At 47.9% G+C, this 15921-nt stretch overlaps 1 protein-coding gene across 1 annotated transcript in view; it reads left to right on the top strand.

Annotated features, from left to right (window-relative positions):
* The window catches only part of NFKB2 (nuclear factor kappa B subunit 2), a 56200-nt gene extending 47286 nt beyond the window's left edge, over positions 1 to 8914 (top strand). Inside the window, exon 22 of the mRNA XM_073685777.1 lies at positions 7983 to 8914. Coding sequence (XP_073541878.1) covers positions 7983 to 8134 — 152 coding nt within the window. The 3' untranslated portion in view covers positions 8135 to 8914. The remainder of the gene's footprint in view (positions 1 to 7982) is intronic.
* The last annotated feature ends 7007 nt before the right edge of the window (positions 8915 to 15921 follow it).

Raw genomic sequence — 15921 nt, 5'->3', positions numbered from 1 at the left:
CACAGTGTGGCTGCGGATGTGCTCTGAGCCTGGCTTCTGCCTGTCTGCTGCTCAGTACACCCGGAAGTGTTGAGCTGAGCTCCCCCAGTGTCAGTGCAGGCGCGCACACAGTGTGGCTGCGGATGTGCTCTGAGCCTGGCTTCTGCCTGTCTTCTGCTCAGTACACCCGGAAGTGTTGAGCTGAGCTCACCCAGTGTCAGTGCAGGCGCGCACACAGTGTGGCTGCGGATGCGCTCTGAGCCTGGCTTCTGCCTGTCTGCTGTTCAGTACACCCGGAAGTGTTGAGCTGAGCTCCCCCAGTGTCAGTGCAGGCGCGCACACAGTGTGGCTGCGGATGTGCTCTGAGCCTGGCTTCTGCCTGTCTTCTGCTCAGTACACCCGGAAGTGTTGAGCTGAGCTCACCCAGTGTCAGTGCAGGCGCGCACACAGTGTGGCTGCGGATGCGCTCTGAGCCTGGCTTCTGCCTGTCTGCTGCTCAGTACACCCGGAAGTGTTGAGCTGAGCTCCCCCAGTGTCAGTGCAGGCGCGCACACAGTGTGGCTGCGGATGTGCTCTGAGCCTGGCTTCTGCCTGGCTTCTGCTCAGTACACCCGGAAGTGTTGAGCTGAGCTCACCCAGTGTCAGTGCAGGCGCGCACACAGTGTGGCTGCAGATGTGCTCTGAGCCTGGCTTCTGCCTGTCTGCTGCTCAGTACACCCGGAAGTGTTGAGCTGAGCTCCCCCAGTGTCAGTGCAGGCACGCACACAATGCGGATGTGCTCTGAGCCTGGCTTCTGCCTGTCTGCTGCTATGTACACCCGGAAGTGTTGAGCTGAGCTCACCCAGTGTCAGTGCAGGCGCGCACACAGTGTTGCTGCGGATGTGCTCTGAGCCTGGCTTCTGCCTGTCTGCTGCTATGTACACCCGGAAGTGTTGAGCTGAGATCCCCCAGTGTCAGTGCAGGCACGCACACAATGTGGCTGCGGATGCGCTCTGAGCCTGGCTTCTGCCTGTCTGCTGCTCAGTACACCCGGAAGTGTTGAGCTGAGCTCCCCCAGTGTCAGTGCAGGCGCGCACACAATGTGGCTGCGGATGTGCTCTGAGCCTGGCTTCTGCCTGTCTGCTACTATGTACACCCGGAAGTGTTGAGCTGAGCTCCCCCAGTGTCAGTGCAGGCGCGCACACAGTGTGGCTGCGGATGCGCTCTGAGCCTGGCTTCTGCCTGTCTGCTGCTCAGTACACCCGGAAGTGTCGAGCTGAGCTCCCCCAGTGTCAGTGCAGGCGCGCACACAGTGTGGCTGCGAATGCGCTCTGAGCCTGGCTTCTGCCTGTCTGCTGCTCAGTACACCCGGAAGTGTTGAGCTGAGCTCCCCCAGTGTCAGTGCAGGCGCGCACACAGTGTGGCTGCGGATGTGCTCTGAGCCTGGCTTCTGCCTGTCTGCTGCTCAGTACACCCGGAAGTGTCGAGCTGAGCTCCCCCAGTGTCAGTGCAGGCGCGCACACAGTGTGGCTGCAGATGTGCTCTGAGCCTGGCTTCTGCCTGTCTGCTGCTCAGTACACCCGGAAGTGTCGAGCTGAGCTCCCCCAGTGTCAGTGCAGGCGCGCACACAGTGTGGCTGCGGATGTGCTCTGAGCCTGGCTTCTGCCTGTCTTCTGCTCAGTACACCCGGAAGTGTTGAGCTGAGCTCCCCCAGTGTCAGTGCAGGCGCGCACACAGTGTGGCTGCGGATACGCTCTGAGCCTGGCTTCTGCCTGTCTTCTGCTCAGTACACCCGGAAGTGTCGAGCTGAGCTCCCCCAGTGTCAGTGCAGGCGCGCACACAATGTGGCTGCGGATGTGCTCTGAGCCTGGCTTCTGCCTGTCTGCTGCTCAGTACACCCGGAAGTGTTGAGCTGAGCTCCCCCAGTGTCAGTGCAGGCGCGCACACAGTGTGGCTGCAGATGTGCTCTGAGCCTGGCTTCTGCCTGTCTTCTGCTCAGTACACCCGGAAGTGTTGAGCTGAGCTCCCCCAGTGTCAGTGCAGGCGCGCACACAGTGTGGCTGCGGATGTGCTCTGAGCCTGGCTTCTGCCTGTCTGCTGCTCAGTACACCCAGAAGTGTTGAGCTGAGCTCCCCCAGTGTCGGTGCAGGCGCGCACACAGTGTGGCTGCGAATGCGCTCTGAGCCTGGCTTCTGCGTGTCTGCTGCTCAGTACACCCTTAAGTGTCGAGCTGAGCTCCCCCAGTGTCAGTGCAGGCGCGCACACAATGTGGCTGCGGATGTGCTCTGAGCCTGGCTTCTGCCTGTCTGCTGCTCAGTACACCCGGAAGTGTCGAGCTGAGCTCCCCCAGTGTCAGTGCAGGCGCGCACACAGTGTGGCTGCAGATGTGCTCTGAGCCTGGCTTCTGCCTGTCTGCTGCTCAGTACACCCGGAAGTGTCGAGCTGAGCTCCCCCAGTGTCAGTGCAGGCGCGCACACAGTGTGGCTGCGGATGTGCTCTGAGCCTGGCTTCTGCCTGTCTTCTGCTCAGTACACCCGGAAGTGTCGAGCTGAGCTCCCCCAGTGTCAGTGCAGGCGCGCACACAATGTGGCTGCGGATGTGCTCTGAGCCTGGCTTCTGCCTGTCTGCTGCTCAGTACACCCGGAAGTGTCGAGCTGAGCTCCCCCAGTGTCAGTGCAGGCGCGCACACAGTGTGGCTGCAGATGTGCTCTGAGCCTGGCTTCTGCCTGTCTGCTGCTCAGTACACCCGGAAGTGTCGAGCTGAGCTCCCCCAGTGTCAGTGCAGGCGCGCACACAGTGTGGCTGCGGATGTGCTCTGAGCCTGGCTTCTGCCTGTCTTCTGCTCAGTACACCCGGAAGTGTTGAGCTGAGCTCCCCCAGTGTCAGTGCAGGCGCGCACACAGTGTGGCTGCGGATGTGCTCTGAGCCTGGCTTCTGCCTGTCTGCTGCTCAGTACACCCGGAAGTGTTGAGCTGAGCTCCCCCAGTGTCAGTGCAGGCGCGCACACAGTGTGGCTGCGAATGCGCTCTGAGCCTGGCTTCTGCGTGTCTGCTGCTCAGTACACCCTTAAGTGTCAAGCTGAGCTCCCCCAGTGTCAGTGCAGGCGCGCACACAATGTGGCTGCTCTGAGCCTGGCTTCTGCCTGTCTGCTGCTCAGTACACCCGGAAGTGTTGAGCTGAGCTCCCCCAGTGTCAGTGCAGGCGCGCACACAGTGTGGCTGCAGATGTGCTCTGAGCCTGGCTTCTGCCTGTCTTCTGCTCAGTACACCCGGAAGTGTTGAGCTGAGCTCCCCCAGTGTCAGTGCAGGCGCGCACACAGTGTGGCTGCGGATGTGCTCTGAGCCTGGCTTCTGCCTGTCTGCTGCTCAGTACACCCAGAAGTGTTGAGCTGAGCTCCCCCAGTGTCAGTGCAGGCGCGCACACAGTGTGGCTGCGAATGCGCTCTGAGCCTGGCTTCTGCGTGTCTGCTGCTCAGTACACCCTTAAGTGTCGAGCTGAGCTCCCCCAGTGTCAGTGCAGGCGCGCACACAGTGTGGCTGCGGATGCGCTCTGAGCCTGGCTTCTGCGTCTGCTGCTCAGTACACCTGGAAGTGTTGAGCTGAGCTCCCCCAGTGTCAGTGCAGGCGCGCACACAGTGTGGCTGCGGATGCGCTCTGAGCCTGGCTTCTGCCTGTCTTCTGCTCAGTACACCTGGAAGTGTTGAGCTGAGCTCCCCCAGTGTCAGTGCAGGCGCGCACACAGTGTGGCTGCGGATGCGCTCTGAGCCTGGCTTCTGCGTGTCTGCTGCTCAGTACACCCTTAAGTGTCGAGCTGAGCTCCCCCAGTGTCAGTGCAGGCGCGCACACAGTGTGGCTGCGGATGTGCTCTGAGCCTGGCTTCTGCCTGTCTGCTGCTATGTACACCCGGAAGTGTTGAGCTGAGCTCCCCCAGTGTCAGTGCAGGCGCGCACACAATGTGGCTGCGGATGCGCTCTGAGCCTGGCTTCTGCCTGTCTTCTGCTATGTACACCCGGAAGTGTTGAGCTGAGCTCCCCCAGTGTCAGTGCAGGCACGCACACAATGTGGCTGCGGATGCGCTCTGAGCCTGGCTTCTGCCTGTATTCTGCTCAGTACACCCGGAAGTGTTGAGCTGATCTCACCCAGTGTCAGTGCAGGCGCGCACACAGTGTGGCTGCAGATGTGCTCTGAGCCTGGCTTCTGCCTGTCTGCTGCTCAGTACACCCGGAAGTGTTGAGCTGAGCTCACCCAGTGTCAGTGCAGGCGCGCACACAGTGTGGCTGCGGATGCGCTCTGAGCCTGGCTTCTGCCTGTCTGCTGCTATGTACACCCGGAAGTGTTGAGCTGAGCTCCCCCAGTGTCAGTGCAGGCACGCACACAATGCGGATGTGCTCTGAGCCTGGCTTCTGCCTGTCTGCTGCTATGTACACCCGGAAGTGTTGAGCTGAGCTCACCCAGTGTCAGTGCAGGCACGCACACAATGTGGCTGCAGATGCGCTCTGAGCCTGGCTTCTGCCTGTCTGCTGCTCAGTACACCCGGAAGTGTCGAGCTGAGCTCCCCCAGTGTCAGTGCAGGCGCGCACACAGTGTGGCTGCGAATGCGCTCTGAGCCTGGCTTCTGCCTGTCTGCTGCTCAGTACACCCGGAAGTGTTGAGCTGAGCTCCCCCAGTGTCAGTGCAGGCGCGCACACAGTGTGGCTGCGGATGCGCTCTGAGCCTGGCTTCTGCCTGTCTGCTGCTCAGTACACCCGGAAGTGTCGAGCTGAGCTCCCCCAGTGTCAGTGCAGGCGCGCACACAGTGTGGCTGCGGATGTGCTCTGAGCCTGGCTTCTGCCTGTCTTCTGCTCAGTACACCCGGAAGTGTTGAGCTGAGCTCCCCCAGTGTCAGTGCAGGCGCGCACACAGTGTGGCTGCGGATGCGCTCTGAGCCTGGCTTCTGCCTGTCTGCTGCTCAGTACACCCGGAAGTGTCGAGCTGAGCTCCCCCAGTGTCAGTGCAGGCGCGCACACAGTGTGGCTGCAGATGTGCTCTGAGCCTGGCTTCTGCCTGTCTGCTGCTCAGTACACCCTTAAGTGTCGAGCTGAGCTCCCCCAGTGTCAGTGCAGGCGCGCACACAATGTGGCTGCGGATGTGCTCTGAGCCTGGCTTCTGCCTGTCTGCTGCTCAGTACACCCGGAAGTGTTGAGCTGAGCTCCCCCAGTGTCAGTGCAGGCACGCACACAGTGTGGCTGCGGATGCGCTCTGAGCCTGGCTTCTGCCTGTCTGCTGCTCAGTACACCCGGAAGTGTTGAGCTGAGCTCCCCCAGTGTCAGTGCAGGTGCGCACACAGTGTGGCTGCGGATGCGCTCTGAGCCTGGCTTCTGCCTGTCTTCTGCTCAGTACACCTGGAAGTGTTGAGCTGAGCTCCCCCAGTGTCAGTGCAGGCGCGCACACAGTGTGGCTGCGAATGCGCTCTGAGCCTGGCTTCTGCGTGTCTGCTGCTCAGTACACCTGGAAGTGTTGAGCTGAGCTCCCCCAGTGTCAGTGCAGGCGCGCACACAGTGTGGCTGTGGATGTGCTCTGAGCCTGGCTTCTGCCTGTCTGCTGCTCAGTACACCCGGAAGTGTCGAGCTGAGCTCCCCCAGTGTCAGTGCAGGCGCGCACACAATGTGGCTGCGGATGTGCTCTGAGCCTGGCTTCTGCCTGTCTTCTGCTCAGTACACCCGGAAGTGTTGAGCTGAGCTCCCCCAGTGTCAGTGCAGGCGCGCACACAGTGTGGCTGCGGATGCGCTCTGAGCCTGGCTTCTGCGTGTCTGCTGCTCAGTACACCTGGAAGTGTTGAGCTGAGCTCCCCCAGTGTCAGTGCAGGCGCGCACACAGTGTGGCTGCGAATGCGCTCTGAGCCTGGCTTCTGCCTGTCTGCTGCTCAGTACACCCGGAAGTGTTGAGCTGAGCTCCCCCAGTGTCAGTGCAGGCGCGCACACAGTGTGGCTGTGGATGTGCTCTGAGCCTGGCTTCTGCCTGTCTGCTGCTCAGTACACCCGGAAGTGTCGAGCTGAGCTCCCCCAGTGTCAGTGCAGGCGCGCACACAATGTGGCTGCGGATGTGCTCTGAGCCTGGCTTCTGCCTGTCTGCTGCTCAGTACACCCGGAAGTGTTGAGCTGAGCTCCCCCAGTGTCAGTGCAGGTGCAGAAACTGTGATTGATTCTAGACATTGTTTGCTATTACCAAGTAAGTGATATCAGTCACGGTAAGGGGACTGATCTTAATATGCAAATTGAAGGGCGTAACTGTGCACCAAGCCATAGGCCACGTCAAGGGTGCAGTGAATTTCCCTTATTTGCATATTAAATTTCTGCAAATCTAACCCTAAAATGTAGATGCCTGATGTGATTTTTAGAGGGGTCAAGTCCCATGTATAAACATTTAAAGGGGTTGTCCGGCCTTAGGCTACAAGTCTGCAGTCACTCTATGTGACTGCAGACTTGTGAATCCTCATATCACACTGTGCAGGGAGAGGCCGGCATCTCACATATGTGTGGTCACGTGCCCGGCACTGGCAAATCCTCACACTGCGCGTGATCTGAGGATTCACAAGTCTGCATAGGGTGACTGCAGACTTGTACCCTGTGGCTGGACAACCCCTTTAAGCATTTTAATTTGCACTTTGAGGATGAGAGACACTGTGTTGGTAGTAATTGTATTCTGTCCAGTATGATTTAATGATATGGCGCCCAAGTGCTTTATGTTTAGACTGGCATTGCACACGTTAATACTTTTGATGAATCAGAACCATAGTTTTAGAAATATTTGTATGTTCAGTTGTAATTGCATGCGTTTCCAGAGCCCTATGTCAGCTTAATTGCTAACCAGAGGCAATAAGTATGGTTATTTGCATGTGAAATCTGAAGAGCGGATTCTCTGCAGTATTGATCTGGTTCATTAACATATGTTACTATTCCCAATGAGTAGCTACTTGATACTTCTGTGATACCAGAACAGCCGGATACAGATTTTCTCCACCTCGTTATGCTAATTCCTCTTATGTACAGTGGTTTACACATCTTGAAATGAAAAATCTTAAATCAAGGAGGCATTCATCTACATGGACACAAGCTTAAAGGGAGTCTGTCTATTTGTGGACCTAAAGCATAAGGTCCATTTATCTTAAAACTTTCCCAATACATATGTAAACTCGAAGGACCGGACATGTTGAAGTCCAACATGCCCAATCCGTCTTTCCTGAATTCATTTGTGGTTAGCGAGTCAAAAAACAACTGTGCACGTTAAGAGACTCACCTGATGTGTAAAGTCTCCTTCAGTCAAACCTTGTTACTCCACTTTCCTTCTTGCAATGAAGAGCCTACTAGTGAAACCTTTAAATATATCAACTCCAATTAGATATTCTCTTTCATTATTTTTTCTTTTTATTTCCTAAAAAATAATGGTTGGGTGTGATGTTAAGGTCCAATTACAGTCATTAGGTTGCAACTAGTGATGAGCGAGTATGTTCGGTTAACCCTTTTGCCGAGTATACTCAGCCGAGCACAGAGTATTTATAGCGTGCTCGGGCTTTAAGTTTTCGTCGCTCCGTGTGCATGATTTGCAACTGTTTAACAGATTTAATACATGTGAGGAATGCAGGAAAAACAGGCATTCCTCACATGTATTAAATCTGTCAAACAGTCGCAAATCATGCACACGGAGCGACGAAAACTTAAAGCCCGAGCACGCTATAAATACTCTGTGCTCGGCTGAGTATACTCGGCAAAAGGGTTAACCGAACATACTCGCTCATCACTAGCTGTAACATGTCAGATTTGAGTGTACTTTGGGACCACTTCCTTGAGAAGGAACTGCATACTGACATCGTTGGGTAGCCTAGATTTTAAAGGGAAGCCACTTGCCTTTTAAGTGCGCTTCATAGTAAAGGGAATCAGTTTACACCTACTATATACACTGCAATCTACAGTGACAGAAGACCTTTGTTTCAGATGTTATTTCTGACTGAACTGGATACAAATCTGCTGTTGATGTTTTCATTTCTAGAGTCAAAGGTGGACAGCGCATATGGAAGTCAGTCCGTGGACAATGACCAATCTACAGCTTCAGAACCTCAGAAACCTTTCCCCACGGGGTGTACAAGGTTGTCTCCAACACAAGAACTAGCACCACAGACAGAACCAACGAGCAGACAGTAAAACTGTCACCTGATAATGATAAACTCTCAAAGGAGATCTATTAATGCTAACATGGAAACCTTACAATTGGTGGCGGATGGGATGACCTAAGGATGATTTTTTTTCCCAGAGACGCAGTTGGTTAGAATCTAGAATACATCATAAAATCACTATTTCATATAATTCTGATGGATACTTTCCTGCTTTTGCCTACCCCTCCATCCTGTTTGTGTGCTTACATGCAGAAGTGCAGTAACTGATGAAGACCCGATACGACCAACATGAGCCTGGAGTTCTGCACATAGACGGAAATAATATGTGAACCCCTTTTCTTTGTAGACAGTGTGAATCAAAGGCAAGTTAATTGGAAACTTTAAGCACCAGCAAATGCAAACTATATCACTTCATCATAATGAAGTTTCCGCAGAAATCAGAAGTAAACAGCGCCCATATTGTGCTCCATTTCACAGGAATATCTTTTAAATCGGTGATCTCCAACATGTGGTTCTCCAGTAGTTGTGAAACTACAACTTCCAGCATGCCCTGACAACTGCTGATGAGCCACAGGTTGTAAACCACTGTTCTAAACTCTAGTTTGTTCGCTCTTATTACTGTTATTTAAAGATTTGTTTTTACTACAAATAAATATATCTTTTTTATGTGAAACATTTTAGTAATCTAGAAATGTCTAAATTTTCTGTATAGAAGCAGTTATTGCTTTTAAAATGTACCAATATGTGGGGATCCTATAAGCTAAAAATTCAATAAAACAGCAGCAGCCACTTTTTATCTATGTGTTGGAATGGAATCGTGCGTTATAAACATGTACTAATCTCCATCTGAGATTTATAATGATTCCCAATATACCATATTGTATTAGGAACATTGATAATGATCCGTTGTGTAGCAGACATTTCTCATAATATTAACTGTGCGGGAAAACTTTTCCAGGACATCCCTCATGACAGCACACCAGGAGGTAGTCCTTCGTGTCCTCTAGGGACTGGAAACACAAGAGAGGTTAAAAGCCCCCCATCATGATGAGAAAAACATGTGGGGGAAAGGGGGGAGACACACACACCTGGCCTATAATTCTCAAGCTCACTGGTGAACTCTAAACACGTAGACCCGGTGTCCTTCACCCATCCGCCCGCCCCCCACTCGCCTTTTTCTCATGTTTTTCATGGTTTAAATGGTCCAAATAAAAGTGATATTTTAATTCACTTACCTATTTTTGCTTCGGATGTTGGATTCACAGAAGCCGGTCTGGAGTCTCCGCGCCCTAATCAATGCATTTTCCCGTACTTGGTGAGCTGATATCAATGCTTTTTGTCTCTTTATTGTTTACATGTGTGTGTGTGTGTGTGTGTAATGTAGTGTACTCGCCACTGCCGCTCTCTCCGGTGTCCAGCGCCGGTCTTCTGAATGACATCACCGCTCTGCAGATTCCTCCCGGTCTCGCTGCGCTCTGTGTGACCCGGATGTGACTTTAACAGTGTAAGCCTATGGAGCATCAGAACGACGCCTCATGCGCTTTCATTGTAACAGCGACTTCCGGCTCACGCATTGTGTAGAATGAGCCGGCAGGAAGCATTAGCGGTGACGTCACTGAGAAGAGCTGAAGACCGGTGCTGGATCCCGGTGAGAGCGACAGTAGGTAATTATATTAACACACTCGCACATACACACATTTAAACAATAAATAGTGGGAGTGCTTAAGTTCCCATGATGAGTTTTTGGTGGTGCTTTTGATGCTGTGTATTTTCTCTGCACAATAAAATACAATATATTACAGTTCCAGCAAAGTGGTTGGGATTTATAGAAATCTTATGGCCACTATGCATTTTTCTTTTTGTGCTGTGTAAACTGACCCGTGGTGCTTGTTTGAAAGCCGCGTGTCAATTTCAATTTTGGGTACGCTGATGAGTGTTTGCACATTTTTGACATAGACTTGCCTTAGATGCGAAAAATCTGCAGGTAAAAAACAGTAATCCACGTGTCACTGTATCTAATGAAGTTTTGCCAAATATCAGGCAGTATCAAAAACAAAGGAGCTTTATTTAAAACATTACATACCAAAAAGAGGCAAAAAAGCACTATAAAAACACATGTAAATGAAAAAACTCAAGTAACCTAATGTAGCCATCAGTATTTGTAAGCCAAAACCAGGATTGTCAAAAATGCAGAATTGGTGACGTGTTTCTATAATACTTTTCCTCTGATTGTTCCACTCCTGGTTTTGGTTTACAAATACTGATGTAAAATACTGATGTGAACGTGTCCTAATAGGTGAAGAAAAATCTGCAACATCAATAACGCACCAAGTGCTCCGTGTGGGAGTGTAGCTTTAAGGTCCTTTTACACAGGTGGATTTTTGGCCATAATCCGCATTAATCAGTGCATGTTTAAAGGCCATTTTATACGGACAAAAAACAAAGTATATGCAAATGACTGACGTTAATACTGTCTTGTGGTCCGCATATAGTTTAGGTGATGTGCTGCCAACAAAGTCCATTTAGATAAGGTGATGTGCTGGCAAAACAATTTTTTTAGGTTGAAGAATAAGCATTAGCTATTCCTTTTTGGTTAATAAGTGCCACAAAAAGGGGCAAATGACCAGGAAGGATTGGTCTCAAAAACGCTTGTTTGGTCAACTATTGGCCACTGCAAAAAGGCTGATCCCATAATGCATTTTATAATTTACTATAGAAGATATTTCTAGTTTAAAAAAAAACACTATTACACATGACATGCGAAGAACTGTTTTAATTTAATAAATGTATGGAAAATAAAACTTAACACAGGTCATTTACACAGAAAACAGTTTGGCATATCTCGGGTGCATGACTTGCAATCAACCAGAATTACAGAAGGGAAATATAAAACATTAAAAGATTGTATTAAGCAGGTTCAGAAAAAATTAGAGATGCATAAGACATGATCTTCAAGAAAAACCTAAGCAGTCAAAACGTATCTGGAGCTGTCCGAGTGTATCCGTGGTTGGAGTAGTGCTTTGCTGTCCCAAATAATCATTGACTAGAAGATTAGAGGGGTGACGGAATGAAAAATTCTATTCAGTGTTTTGGTGCTGATTCTACCTGTCTGAAAGCCGCATAAGAAATGGAGAATCGTGCTCACAAATAGCTAAACAATGGACTTATACGTTAAAAAAGGTAATAATAGTATACAAAGCATTTGTCACAATATACATTGAAAGGAAGTTGGTGAAACACACGTTTGTCAAAATATCTTGTCCTTGTTTGTGCGATATATGTGTTGTAAAACCATTTAAAGTATCATTGCAGCTTGCATCTGCAATCCGTAAGATCAACGAATATGTCTAATTTTCATGGCAAGAAAAATAAGATATTCAAGGGAAGGTAAGAAAATAATGTCTGAAATGTCTTATTCACCTTGTTCAAACATGTTACACGGTCATTTCATAGACCATCAGGAAACCAGTTCCAAAGAGTTTCTAAAATTCAATTAATGGTGAATTGTTTGTAGCATGTAATGGCAAACCATACCCAGTATTTGTGATGGAAGCCTTTCCCAACCACTGACCGGTCATTTGTGTACAGAGGAAGATCGCCACAAAGCTGTTCAGGAGGCAACAAACCTTCCACATATTGTCTTAGCCTGACCCGTATGCAGCCATATTCTCTACCGCCCCAGATTTCACCAGAGAAGAGATCAAGCCAAAGGCAAAAATGCAATGCTCATCAATTAGTGCTAATTTTTAGTTCAGAGTAGAATACCATTTCTAACACTATAGAATGCTTCCCTGGAGTTTTATCATGTCAGTTTGTCAGAAGGACGTTGTGTGATTTTCAGGGGAAAAAAGTCTGCCTTATTCCCTCGAAAAACTTGGTGCCACTCTCGCCTATAGCTTCATATAGGTGGCATTTTTGGAGACCTTTTTATTTTGTAATATTTAAAATGTTCCTTTTGTATTGGCAATTTTCAAATACTTCAGAGGAGCTCCCCTATAAGAGAAAAAAACGGCAAAAGACTTCCTAAAAAAGCCAAAAGCAAAATACAATATATGGAGTTTGTAGTCTTTATTAATGTCCATAAATGTCTGGCGGCAGACCTAAAAATGCTTTGAAAAATGCTGGAAATCGCAGTTTGTTTATCTAGCTTTATACTTGCCCCTGGCATACATAGTGGGGTCTATGGTGATCATGGGACGGTGGCTGGAGTAGTACTGATATATAGTGGGGACGGTGGCTGGAGTAGTACTGATACATAGTGGGGTCTATGGTGATCATGGGACGGTGGCTGGAGTAGTACTGATATATAGTGGGGACGGTGGCTGGCGTAGTACTGATACATAGTGGGGTCTATGGTGATCACGGGACGGTGGCTGGAGTAGTACTGAGATGTATAGTGGGGTCTATGGTCATCATGGGACGGTGGCTGGAGTAGTACTGATACATAGTGGAGTCTATGGTGGTTGCTGGACGGTGGGCGGAGTAGTACTGATACATAGTGGGGTCTATGGTGATCACTGGACGGTGGCTGGAGTAATACTGAGATGTATAGTGGGGGTCTATAGTGATCATGGGACGGTTGCTGGAGTAGCACTGAGTGGCTTATAATGGGGTCTATGTTGATCATGTAACTGTGTTATGCCTTAATTTTTCTAAGCATACTGTGTTAGCAAAGAATAGTAAAAATTAATGAAATATCTTAGAAATGTACATTTATATTTGGTGGGTTTAGTTATACTACATAAAATATTTTTCAGGTATACAGTGATGGAATGTGTAATTTTTGTAATATGAGATATTGTACGACTATTTTATAAAATAAAAAGGATATAAAACTTGAAAAAAATATACATATACTTGTATATACACAGCAAGTTTTGTCATTGATGTGCATAAGTTGGGGCTTTTGTCACTTCTTTTAACTTCTTTAGGCTTAACCTATTAAATGGTTATAAGAAGTGACCGGTCCATTCTTCTGGCAGCTTCCATTATCATATACAGTGGGTACAGAAAGTATTCAGACCCCTTTACATTTTTCACTCTTTGTTTCATTGCAGCCATTTGGTAAATTCTAAAAAGTTCATTTTTTTCTCATTAAAGTACACTCTGCACCCCATCTTGATTGAAAAAAACAGAAATGTAGAAATTTTTACAAATGTATTAAATAAGAAAAACTGAAATATCACATGGTTATGAGTATTCAGACCCTTTGCTCAGTAGTGAGTAGAAGCCCCCTTTTGAGCTAATACAGCCATGAGTCTTCTTGGGAATGATGCAACAAGTTTTTCACACGTGGATTTGGGGATCCTCTTCCATTCTTCCTTGCAGATCCTCTCCAGTTCCGTTAGGTTGGATGGTGAGCGTTGGTGGACTGCCATTTTCAGGTCTCCAGAGATGCTCAATTGGGTTTAGGTCAGGGCTCTGGCTGGGTCAGTCAAGAATGGTCACAGAGTTGAACTGAAGCCACTCCTTTGTTATTTTAGCTGTGTGCTTAGGGTCATTGTCTTGTTGGAAGGTGAACCTTTGGCCAAGTCTGAGGCCCAGAGCACTCTGGAAGAGGTTTTCATCCAGGATCACTCTGTACTTGGCCGCACTCATGTTTCCTTCAATTGCAACAAGTCGTCCTGTCCCTGCAGCTGAAAAAACACCCCCATAGCATGATGCTGCCACCACCATGTTTCACTGTTGGGATTGTATTGGGCAGGTGATAAGCAGTGCCTGGTTTTCTCCACACATACCGCTTAGAATTATCACCAAAAGTTGTATCTTCATCTCATCAGACCAGAGAATCTTATTTCTCATAGTCTGGGAGTCCTTCATGTGTTTTTGATCAAACTCTATGCAGGCTTTCATATGTCTTGCAATGAGGAGAGGCTTCTGTCGGGCCACTCTGCCATAAAGGCCTGACTGGTGGAGGGCTGCAGTGACAGTTGACTTTGTGGAACTTTCTCCTATCTCCCTACTGCATCTCTGGAGCTCAGCCACAATGATCTTGGGGTTCTTCTTTACATCTCTCACCAAGGCTCTTCTCCCACGATTGCTCAGTTTGACTGGACGGCCAGGTCTAGGAAGACTTCTGGTGGTCCCAAACTTCTTCCATTTAAGGATTATGGAGGCCACTGTGCTCTTAGGAACCTTGAGTAATGCAGAAATTCTTTTGTAACCTTGGCCAGATCTGTGCCTTGCCACAATTCTGTCTCTGAGCTCCTTGGGCAGTTTCTTTGAGCTTATGATTCTCATTTGGTCTGACATGCGCTGTGAGGTCTTATATAGATAGGACTTGATTTGGAAAGGCACACACCTATCAGTTTAATTAAACACAGCTGGACTCCAATGAAGGAGTAGAACCATCTCAAGGAGGATCACAAGGAAATGGACAGCATGTGACTTAATTATGAGTGTCTGAGCAAAGGGTCTGAATACTTATGACCATGTGATATTTCAGTTTTTCTTTTTTAATAAATTTGCAAAAATTTCTACATTTCTGTTTTTTCAGTCAAGATGGGGTGCACAGTGTACTTTAATAAGAAATAAAAATGAACTTTTTAGAATTTACCAAATGGCTGCAATGAAAGAAAGAGTGAAAAATTTAAAGGGGTCTGAATACTTTCCGTACCCTCTGTATATGAAAGTTTTAAAAAAAAAGCCTGCGACAAAGCCAATGCAGAATATATCAAAGACGACGTTTCAAGACTAACGCTACTGGCGTTTTCCTAAATAAAAAAGATGCGTGTTCAAAACTGTTATATTAGTCAAAGAAAGCGAAGCACCAGTTTACCCCAGTGTCATCTCTGTGCCAGAAAGCAGATCCATCACACAAGTCCCATCTCTGGACGTCTATGTGTTTGTACTTCTTTTTTAAATGGATGTTTGGAGTAGGCTGTTAAAGGAAATGTCATCAGAAAGTGACCTATTTAAATTAGGTTTCTATGTTAAATGTATTTTTTAAAAACATTTTTTATTTATTTGTTTTCCCATATCACTATATTAAAACTTTGGCAAATCTCTCACTGGCCACTAGAACTAACATTAGACTCCTGCTTCCTGTTCTTCACATGCACATTAGCAGCAATAGACTGACTCTGACTCAGACTGATAATCAGGGCTATGGTCATTGTGAAGGGTAGGGGATCGGGGGAGTTATATAACATAGCCTATTGTAAATGGTGGATTTTGTGTTATCTCTTTTTTTGGGGGGGGGGATTGAATATCAGAAATTGTATTTTTTTAACAAAAAATCTTGATTTAAATAATAAGCCATTGTGAGTGAAATTCTTTCATGAGTATATTAGGGAATGGCTTAATTGTAATTCTCTCTTTGCAAGAATTCCTATTTTGATAGCTACCGTTGGGGAATTACCAGTAGGGTACAGATGCCAGTCATATCATATTAAAATATCTAGATTATTAAATGCAATTTTCATTCACCATCATAATTAGAAGTAATTAAACATACTTTGGCTTGCTATGTCCTCCTTTGCCCACAATTCCCTTACGTCCTGCATCGCCTTAGTGGAAGCTCCATTGTTTTTTTTTCTCCAATATATGTAATTTGATGATTATAATGAATTATTGATTTGGTTGATTAGATTGTCCTGTTACACAGTGACAATCCCTTTTTGTTAAAAAAATAAAAAATAAATAAAATCATCAAACTATCCTTTTCCCTCCCATACCCACTAGACAATACACTCTATATACTGTACATCTATTGCCATCCTTCATGTTACAATTGCCACAGATTAACATAATAAACACTTCTGCCTACATTTGATGATTGATTTATTCTTAGACTATACATAGTAAAATATGATA

The sequence above is a fragment of the Phyllobates terribilis genome, unplaced genomic scaffold (genome assembly GCF_046119375.1).
Source record: "Phyllobates terribilis strain yellow unplaced genomic scaffold, ASM4611937v1 Scaffold_5__5_contigs__length_657084704, whole genome shotgun sequence".
NCBI lineage: Eukaryota > Metazoa > Chordata > Amphibia > Anura > Dendrobatidae > Phyllobates > Phyllobates terribilis.
This window is presented reverse-complemented; position numbering and strand designations above follow the sequence as displayed.